The sequence below is a fragment of the Pararge aegeria genome, chromosome 22 (genome assembly GCF_905163445.1).
Source record: "Pararge aegeria chromosome 22, ilParAegt1.1, whole genome shotgun sequence".
NCBI classification, from domain to species: domain Eukaryota; kingdom Metazoa; phylum Arthropoda; class Insecta; order Lepidoptera; family Nymphalidae; genus Pararge; species Pararge aegeria.
In genome coordinates, this window is record NC_053201.1 from 6,405,598 (window position 1) to 6,416,827 (window position 11,230).

The 11,230-nt window shown below is 35.8% G+C and overlaps 1 protein-coding gene across 1 annotated transcript; it reads left to right on the forward strand.

Annotated features, from left to right (window-relative positions):
- Positions 1-99: 99 nt before the first annotated feature.
- On the forward strand, positions 100-10,075 carry LOC120633849 (golgin subfamily A member 5). Its single transcript, XM_039904219.1, has 9 exons — positions 100-213; positions 324-767; positions 1,148-1,306; positions 1,816-2,029; positions 3,431-3,706; positions 5,625-5,817; positions 6,671-6,949; positions 9,524-9,712; positions 9,922-10,075. The coding sequence occupies exons 2-9, from the start codon at positions 344-346 to the stop codon at positions 10,000-10,002; spliced, it is 1,815 nt and encodes a 604-aa protein (XP_039760153.1). The 5' UTR covers positions 100-213; positions 324-343; the 3' UTR covers positions 10,003-10,075.
- The last annotated feature ends 1,155 nt before the right edge of the window (positions 10,076-11,230 follow it).

The window sequence follows — 11,230 nt, forward strand, 5'->3', positions numbered from 1 at the left end:
GGTATCCATGAAATGTAATAAATGGATAATGTAAGCAAATCATTCCCTGCTCTATGGTTTAAAAATCTACGTGTCAGGAGAATTGTCAAGTGTCAATGTCGAGCTAACACATGACATTTTAAAATGAAATTGCTGTGTATTATTTTGTAACCAATTGTTTTCTACAATTTCTCTTTTTCTGATCGCGGAAGTCGTGGAATTTCCTCATGATACGTATGTTTATTTTAGCATTTGAATAGTTTTTGTTTTGTGTCCATTGATGTCTTAATATTTAACGCTTTACTTTACTTTACTTAATATACCAAATTGTTTATTTACTACAGACAAAACATAAGTTGTTTAAATGTCATGGTTTGCGGACCTTGCTGGCAAGGCGGAGAGCCTGCTCAACAATCTCGATGAGCAGACTGGAGCAGTCCTGCGTAACCAGAATGGCGTTAAAGTTAGAAAGCATGAGTACCCCGATCCTGCGTGGCAGAAAAGGCGACAGACCTTGCGTTCCGCAAAGAAAAATATACCGACAACCGAAACTAGGCCCTTCTTTGCACCTACAGCTAAAATTATACCTTCTAAAAGTACCGGTCGGTCACCAACCAAGGAGAGCCAGGAAAATGCGAGAACTGTACCTACTGTAGAGAGGCCAAGGAGAAAATCACCACTGAGAAAACCAACTCAATACAATCTTCACAATAGTCCAAAATCATTAGTGAATGATGTAGAGTTAGATGATAATATTATGGATGATTGTTTTGGATTACGGCAGAGAAGTGAGTTGACTAAAATCTATTAATGATCTGATCCCACGATGCATGTTTGCTTTGCATACCGTAAAGATAGGGATCTAAGAGGTTGAGCTGTGAGCATAGACCATTGTGTTATAGAAATGGGGCCACTAACTACTACTACTACTGTGGGTAGCTCACAGCCTATACACATTTTATGCTTTTCAAGTTTGAATTTAGATTACAAATTAAAATCACTAGACATTGGGGTAGTATAAAATAGAAAAATATTTCATTAATACCAATGGCAATAGTTACATGAAAAAGTTTATTTTGCAGCTTTAAATTCTGCTTATAGTTAGATCTTAAATATTAAGATATTCTTTTGATTATTATAACCCCTTAAACTAAAATTGTGTTTTTAGGGCACAGCCTACCTTCAGACCTTGAGCTTATGAGCAATGAGAAAATTGCATATAACATGCAAAATTTAGAAGTAGAGAATGCAATGCTCAAAAATGAACTCAATGTTATGCATCGAGAAGTATCAGAATTACTTGATAGACTCAGGAAGACTGAAGATGGTATGCAAACTTTCATAAATTTACTATTGCATGCTGGCAAATGTTGGCATAATTATGCAGTGTTTTTTAACATTCTGACATTTAAAGGTGCTGTCAAATGAAAATTACAAAACACTGCATAACTATTTTTTTTTTCTTTATTCCACTACAAGTTAGCCCTTGACTGCAATCTCTCTAAGTAATTGTGGAGTCTGCAATGGTAGTGTTCTTGCCTGTTAGTGGGTATGGCAGCTATATTAAATCCAAATCCCTACTTGGTTTCTATGCAACATGATGCCGGAACGTTAAAAGGCATGTCTTGTCGGTACGGTGATAACTAGCCACGGCCGAAGCTACAAGACTACACCAGAGAAAATGTAGAAATTATGGTGTGTGGAGTCCACCAATCCGCACTGAGCTAGTATGGTGTACTACAACCTTAAACCCTTTTCATTGTGTGAGGAGACCCATACCAGGCTGGTAATGGGTTGATGATGATACATAATAAAAATTGGCATATTTCATTCCAGAACTTAGGCAAGCGCAGATTAAATTGGAATGTTCGGAAAAGGTGAATAACAAGCTTAGCGAAGACAAGGAGTCTTTGAGCACACTATTGGAGCATATGAAATCGCAAGTGTCCGAAGTTAGCAGTGTTCAGTTATCTAAGTATGAGAGACAAAGTCACGAGTTGGAATCAAACGTTAGTTTGTTGAAAAAAAAGAATATGGAGTTAGAAGAACAGTAAGTAATTCAATGTTCAGTTAACAATAAGTAATCAAAGCGGTGATAGCGCAGTGGGTTCAAATTCGAGGAGCCCAACTTCTCTTTGGGGGCCCGAGTTTGAATCCCAGCACGCACCTCTAACTTTTCTAAAGTAATGTGCGTTTTAAGTAATTAGAAATATTGCTTGCTTCGTGCATGCAATACTGCATGCCTTAGTTACAGTTCTATATAATGTTCTCAAAGGTATGTGGAGTGGTACCATCTGCACAGGACCAGTGTGGTGGACTACGGCCTTGACCCCTTCTTATTGTAGGAGGAGACCTGTGCCCTGTAGTGGGCCGATAATGGGTCGATATGATGAATCGAATGACAATAATTAAAAAAAAAAAGAATTGATATATATTGATTTGATAGCTTGAGACTATTTTAGTAGCAATGGTCTGGTCATAAGAAATCTTAATAACAAGACACTAAAATGTTGTGTACACCAAAAATTTTTATTTGATACTGTAAAAACTAATTTATGACTCTCGGAGTCATAAATGCGTAATATTTCCATTCTTTCGAGTGTTACGGTCGCTTGGAGTCATCGTTCGGCGAAAAGTGTTTTCTATACTTAAAGCACAAAAGGGCATTTTTAGTTCTTTTTTTATAGTTATAATTGACGGACTAAGAAAATAGTCTATCTTATGGTTAGTGGAAGACCATCGCCTATAGAGCAACACTTCACAGGGCATGCGAGGAATATATCCTGCAACTTGCCGCCCACAGCATTGCAACAATGCTGCTTACCAGAAATATACAGGAAGGTGTCATAAACAGCTCTACTACTCTAATGTCTTGTTATTAATATTTCTATAGTGCTGGTAATACATTTTTCTCACATATAATAAAAGAATGTTAGCAAATTGGCAAATGTTTAATAATATAATAATAATATATAAATTTATTAACCAAAATTCACAAGTAGACTTAAAACTATTATGGTGTAATCATAAATTCTTACGAATTTTACCGTACACCACCGTGCCGTCGACAAAAGGTAACATCTGAAGAAATTAATTAACACCCACCTTCTCACTACATCAATCAAGATATTCCATATAAATAAAATTCCCTCAATAGAAATTGTAATTTGTTGATAGTATTGTTTTAATTTAAATTTTATGTTTTTATGTGTTATGGTGTCTTTGAGTGACTTAGGTAGCTGATTAATTAGGTAAGGCACAATGCAGTTTAACCCTCTTTTCCCGTACAAGTTATTATATTTTGGTAGACAGAGTTTAGGATTATCAAGCCTACAGGCTGAATATGGAATGATATAATGATTACAAAATATACATAAGTCTCTTTTTTGTTAACATTAAAATAATTTAATTATCCCTCATAAGGACTACTAGAATCTTTTCTCTTTTACAGGATAAAAAAATATACCGAAGATCTATGCACAAAAGATACAGCACAACAAAGACTAGAAAACGATCTGCGACATGCTCAAACTACTCTTAATGAAAAACAAAATATCATAGACAATAAAACCGCTGAGTGCCATAGTTTAGAGAAAGACTGGGAGGCTTATAAATTGAGGGTGAAAAGTATGCTGTATGCTAAAGACAATGAGATAAAATCTATAAGGGAAGGCAGTAATATGACAGAGGATACAAAAATGTTAATGGACCAGTTGGAAACTTTAAAGTGAGTCTTAGAAATGAGTAAGTCACGCTTTGTATGTTTGAGTGTCAATGGGATCAATCAATTGATCAATCAAATCTTTATTCAGTTAGCGTTAACGTTATAGAATGTTTTATAACAGTAATAAGTGTTAAAAAAAAACAATGGCCAATAATTGATGATTAAAATAAAGTAAAGTTTATGTTAAAGCCTTAAAATTAGATGATTAATAAAATTTAAATATAATGAATAAATATATTACGACAATACACACATCGCCATCTAGCCCCAAAGTAAGCGCAGCTTGTGTTATGGGTACTAAGATAGGTGTTGAATATTTTTGTGAATAAATATATATATTAATGTGATAAACACCCAGACATTGAAAAACAACCATGTTCATCACACACACATTTTCCATTTGTGGGAATCGAACCATCGGCCTTGGACTCAGAAAGCAGGGTCGCTGCCCACTGCGCCAGTCGGCTGTCTAAAGCATTATTAAATGAATTGTTAAAGCATTAATAAATTTATTCTTACAAGCCCTTATATTATTATTGTTATATCACCACTATAGCATTCATTAATAATTAATGTGTTGGTGAAGTTATTAATATTATGCATTTACTCCACCATCAATAACCTATGTCCAAACTTATTTATCATTAGTCTTTAACACAATAGTAGGCTTTCTTTATTAAAACGTTTTTAAAGTGTGCCTTAAATTTTCTCCCCGATAGGGATATACTATGCGATGGTAAAATCCAATGGTTCCTGAAAATCCAGACAATCTTGTGACAATGTTCCAATGTTGAACGCCCTCCCGGCAACTGTGTTTCCTGCCACGTATAATTTGAGTACCTTCAAGGCTAGAGTGAATAGGCTTTTTCTAGGCAAGCGTCCTCCAACCTAGACCTCATCATTGCTTTCTAACGGGCATGATTGTCGTCAAACGCTGGCCTATCGTTAATAAAAAAAAAAACTTTGTAGTCTATTATTGACTATTCACAATAATGACTTACATTCCAAACATACATGACAAATGATAACCTTTCTAATACACCCTTGTAAGACTGTTTACATTGTAACAAGTATTTCATATTTGCCGAGTTTTGTGTAGTGTCGTAGGTACTTATAGTTATGTACCTGCGAAGGAGTAAGATTAGACAAAGGGCGGACATTTTCATGTCGCCTTAGTAATAAATGTAATACCCCAATTAACAAATTATTTGCACTTGTTATGTGTACGGAGATACCAACGTGTTTTTCTTATCTTCTCTATTGAAAGCAATGAGCCTAAGAAAGTAACCTTTGACTTGACCAGACAGTGTTTCTAATAATAACTTTATTGAACGAAGATTTAGTGTTTCAAATATTGTATATAGAAAATATTGTTGATTCGACTGTGAGATGGTGAAATGGTACGAATTAGTTATCAGCTTTAAAAGGCCGGTGGTAAGGTCCACCTTTTTTTAATTTATACTAAATTTCATGAAAATCGTTGGAGCCGATTCCGAGATTCCAATTATATATATAATTGGAATCTCGGAATTATCTCGGAATATATATTTATGGATAAAACACGAATACAATGACATTTTACAAAAATGAATCTTAGCTAGATCGATTTATCGCCCCCGAAACCCCCCGTATACTAAATAGTAACAGTAAACATAGCTTAATACTGTTTGGTTGAATCACTGATACCTTAACTGAGTAAAAACTCGTACTGTAGATATCAGAAATATGTTCAAAATGTTTACCGTAGAATGGGAAAATGGGAAAAAGTTTGTAAGCTAGCAACATTTCGCGGGTGTGCAGTGAAACGTGCGCGTGTACACTGTTTTTGGACACAATAAACTGCATGCAATAATGGTTGATAAGGGTTCTGTATGTTCTGAATTCTGTGCCTTCTAACATGTAGTATAACATTGTTCAATAGAGAAGAAAAAGAAGATCTATCCCAAGGTATAACGCTCGTCCGCAAGGAATGCGGGGATATGAAGCATCAGATGACTCAGCTGGAGGCGAGGCACAGTACGACGGAACGTGTGGTCACAGCTTTACGAGACGCCTTGAAAGAAGAGCGTTTGGCGAGGAATCGGGTGGAGGCTCAGCGTGCTACTCTAGCAAAGGCAAGTAGTAGAAACGGAAAGCAAGAAAAACTGCAGGGCAGGGTAGAAACATAAGTTCAGTTCGCGGCCGAAATCTTCCTTTTCATCATAATGTATGTAGACTTATTATCCAATAAGTCAAATTTAGTTGTTATATACAACGTGTAACGGAATTGCGATATATTGTTGAAGGGTACATAAGTATATTTCATAAGGAATCACCCTGCATAAATTTTAAATCAAAATAAGCATATATTGAAGATAAAAGACCGACACGCGCATGGTGCCTATGCTACGCGACGCGTACGAGCCACTTGATTTTCATTTTGCTTGTTATGTTAGGGCTCTATCTGATTTCTTTCAGTAAAAACTATGGCAGTGGTTTACCCAAAAACTTTTAGCGTTAAGGTTTCACCGATAAGTCTCATAGCCAATAAATAATGTACCTCTACAGCATGTGAATTATCATTTCGGTTTTCATTGACAAGTTTTACAGTTTGACATTGTCATGTTGTGCAATAAATGGAGTAAAATTAAAATGTTACATTAATATTTGGATGGATTTTCTCTCCCTTAATACGAGATTTTTATCTAAGATCGATACGATCTACGATGAAAGCACACAAATATCAAGTCAACAAATTCTTCGACCTCCTTGACGCAGCAGTGAGCGAACAAAGAAAAGTGAGCGAAGCTAAGGGATTCTAATAGGTAATATATAGCTGCTCCAGGAGGTCGTCAAAACGTTTACCGGCGCGGGGTCGCCATTCCAGAACCTTGGGACCCCAATGCCCATCGGTCCTTCGAGCTATGGGCCCACTTATTGCCGCTAATAAGTTATCGAACCCAACTTTATAATAACGTTTACTTCTAGGATCTGCAAACTCTTCAAATGGAAACAAATCAAACGATAGCCAGTCTCCGAGCAGCACTCCAAGATAGGGAGGATGAAGTCAATAATCTTAGAGAGACGGCATCCACCATACCTACTTCCGACACCAGTGCCTTAAACGTAGCGGACTATGACGTCACAAAGGACATAGACAGCGAAAAGATACATTATTTAACGCAGACGTTGATACAGAAGCAAGGAAAGATTGATTCTCTTTTGGCTGACAATAATGTAATGAGGATACAGCTTGATAAGTTAGAGGTATGTTTGTCTTTATACTGGCTGTGAATTGGTATTTTAACGAAGTTCGAAGCCGAGTGCGAATCCCAACACGCACCTTTAAATTTTTTAAGTTGTGTGCGTTTTAAGTAATAAAAAATATCTGTAGTTGGCCGGTAATGAGACGAGATGATGGTGATGAATAAATTAAATATGCTGATACACCAAAAATTACGGCAAACGTATTAATCTAAATTATGAAAAAAATATATCAAAGTGGATATAATATGAACAATATGATAATACATATATCACAAAATACCACATCTTGTTGCAAGAACCATAGACAAGTTAGGTTGTATGAGTTGCCTTGTGAAATTCGATTGGTGAAATATTAACGTATGCCTAGGGATATTGATAGAAAGATAGAAAGTCTTTATTGCACATACAGAAAAAAAAAACAAATTAAACAAAACAAAAGATAAATAAATAAGTATGCGTAAGGCTATTCTATTGAAGGATATTCTTTAAGTGATATGTGTTCTTTAAGTGTGATGTGATATTGAGACGGCCGAGTGGCGCAGTGGGCAAACTCAGTCCAAGGTCGTGGGTTCGATTCCCACAACTGGAAAATGTTTGTGTGATGAACATGAATGTTTTTCAGTGTCTGGGTGTTTATCTGTATATTATACTGTGTTTATCTGTATCAGCTATCTTATTACCCATAACACAAGCTACGCTTACTTTGGGGCTAGATGGCGATGTGATTTATTTAAATAGGCGTTAGAAGTAGGTCGTTAGAGAAAACGGGCATAATTTGGGTATTTAAGTTTTTTTGGGGAATCACGGACCTTATCCCTTAAAGAAATTACAAGAAGAACTTTTTTCATAGCAAGCTCAGACTTGATGTTTGTGCCAACTGTCCACGTTTAGACACCGTGAGTTACGACTGGCGGGACGCACAGATCAATTATGGGCGACGAATATACTCGACAGAGTTTGCCGAACGCTCCCCAATTCTTTTATCGATGTCCCAATTACGTCTTTATTTATAGTGATAGGTACTAAACAGTTCCGAGGATTCACTGTTTCTACATAGTTATGGAGTTATCCCGTCGCGTCGTAACATGTGATAAACTAGAGTTACGTTACACAGAGGGTCTATAACGACTAGTGGCGTGCATAGACGGTATGTACAGGGTATGCACACGATATAAAGTGAAGAAAATCTCCAGTAAGAGCTATAAAAAACTTATAGGCATTGTAAGAGTTATACAAAAACCTACTCTCAATTATTTATAACTCATACTGGAGATTTTATTCAATTTTATAACATCTGCATACCCTGTGCATACTCTCTATGCACGCCACTGATAACCCCTACAAACACAGTACAATAATGGCTTCAGAGCAGTGGCGTGCACTTCATACATGCACAAAAGCACTGCATACCCTAAAATAGAAATATAGCCCGTATAAGAGGAAGATTTTTACCATTTTATGCAATTTTCCTGCTGTATGCATACCCTGGTAAGAAATCCAGTGCACGCCACTGCTTCAGAGTATTGATGGGGCTACCGCGATTCTGCAGTGCATCAAAAATGTTTGCGGAGAATCACGTTGATGACTTTTACGCAATCATGGGAAAAAGATCTGCATAAATGATGAGCAGGTTGCGCGGAAGCTCCAACAGAGTTTTGGTAATTTTAACCAATAATAGACAGCGAAAAGATACATTATTTAACGCAGACGTTGATACAGAAGCAAGAAAAGATTGATTCTCTTTTCTCTTATTCTCTTATCATCTTTGAAAATCCCTTTTTAGAGCACTGGGTTGGTACACACTCATACCCTCGAGAGGGTACTCACCTTAATTAGGAGATATTTTTGGCCAATTTTAATTTATATATATACATAGTTATTTTTTTTTTCAGGTAATTACTAAATTTAACTTTTCTTTAAAATATTTGTTTTATAAATATAACCTAAAATAAATTATGTAAAACTAAATAAAATCTATAACGTCTTAGAAACCACCGCAGCGACGCACTAAGAGTTTCTTTATATTTCTTTCTTTTAAATTGTATGTTAAAATCTACTTATATATATTATGTTTGTTATATGTTAAGTTAATATATTAAGTATATTTATTTAAATCATATATGTATTTGTATCTTTACATTTTGGTATTTATGTATATCTATCAACACTCTTGGCACTATCCCGTTCTCTTGCTGTAAGTCCTACAAAGGTTGCCTGTAAGAGATTGCTCGCAGCAATAAGGCCGCCTTTGCCTCTCTACATTGTGTACTGTATACTCCTTACTGTTTCTTTTCCTGTATGTTATAGTGCAATAAAGTGTTTCTTCTTCTTCTTCTTAAGATGCTGGCAGCATTGCCTCATTGGATGGCCAAACTAATTCGTTGGCCAAGGTAACTTCCCGCTCTAGTATCACCGGTAGACTCTTCTATTGAAAAGAGCTCGTGCCTCCGGACCCCACGGTCCCAAAGTCTCTACTTTAAAATAGTTAATAAGACAATGTCTAATAAACGTTATTATTATTATTATAAATAAATATATACACGATTGTTTTTTAAATGTTTTGTTTTGTTCCAGTCAAAATACCGCTCCGAAGTGGCATCGCTCCGTGCTAAGTATTCGCACAGTGTGGTACAATTTCAAGATGGCGACCGTACGCGGTCTAGAAGTAACTATGTACATTCGCCGATGTCAGCGCTGTCGCTTCGAATGGGGGTTATCATCAAGCGCTTTCCGATATTCAGACTGCTTGTTCTCATTTATATGGTGAGTATAAACTTATTGTTTCAAAGAACCTTATGACTAGTAGGGTAGGGTTCATAATCGCGCTTTACAAAGTAACATGGGATCCCTACATCCCTAAGGCATCCATCATGGACCTAAAGTCTTTACACTAACAAGTAATTAAAATATTTTATACGTAATAAGAAAAATTCGAAAAAATGGTGTTATAAGTGTTCTTTTTTTTATTGCAGATTGGTTTACATTTATGGGTGGTGACTGTACTGCTTACAAGTACGCCAGAAGACACCGTGTTACGGTCATCAAAATCCTGATCTTTTGCCATTGATGTTATACATTTATTAAAATTAATTAATTAATCACGATGTACCTTTATGATACAACAATATTTTATTTTTATTAATAAAATTAATTAAACTTATTTTTTTTTTCATTTTACATATTTTATACCGATGATAAAAAAAAAGCCCATTTTCTAATATACGGGGTAAAATAGAAAATACCAGAAAGCTATCGGCTTGTAGTAGTTACATTAATACTAACAAATTTTGTGCTATGTCTTTTTTAACTCTGTAGTTTGTGCAATATTCAATATTTTTCATAGATACTCTACTTGTTACTCCTACAGGTTAATGTATAAGGTTTCACACAGTGGCGTGCATAGAGGGTATGCATAGGGTATGCAGGTGATATAAAATGAAGAAAATCTCCAGTACGAGTTATAAAAAACTTAAGGATAGGCATTGCAAGAGTTATAAAAAGCCTACCCTTATGTATTTATAACTTTGAAAATTTTCTTCATTTTATACCATCTGCATACCCTGTGTAACCCTCTATGCACGCCACTGGACTTTTGCAGTGTAATGTCACTTTATAGAAATAACATTTGAATAAAATCAATTAATACTGAATTTTGAAAAATCGTAGATAAAATCTTGTTATAATAGTTTTAATGAAAGAAACTTCAAGGCAGAAAGCTTTCTGGTATATTTAATGTAACCCTGTATAATTTAGGTCTTTCTTTATTCCACTACAAGTTACCCTTTGAGTGCAATCTCTCTTGGTGAAACCTAAGTGATAATGCAGTAAAAGATATATATGATATATATGTAAGATATAAGGCCCTAAATTGTAAAAGGTTACTACGCTGCACAGGAACGCTAACAGACTTGGTTCAACAAACGTTGGTCATACCTAAGTCAACTTTATGACATGGCTAGCAGGCACTGTTCGAAGACTGGTCTTCTGGCAATTAACTGCCAGATTATATAAAGCCACCATGGGCGTACCCAGCTTCTGGTCTAGGGGGGCAAGTGAGATTTCTGTGGGACATCTTGTCCGCGGCTGTTTTGTTATTTTTTTTAAAGGCCATACATTTTTAAGAGTTCTTAAATATTCTGGGATTTTTCCAAGGGTTTACGCACATGCTATCGTGGCCCTAAAATTTCTTCCACGTAGCTGCCAGACTCGTATCTACTTTGGTAAATACGTAATAAAGCCAAAGTCGGTCAGGGAAACTGTTTTTGTTGTGTCTACCCACGA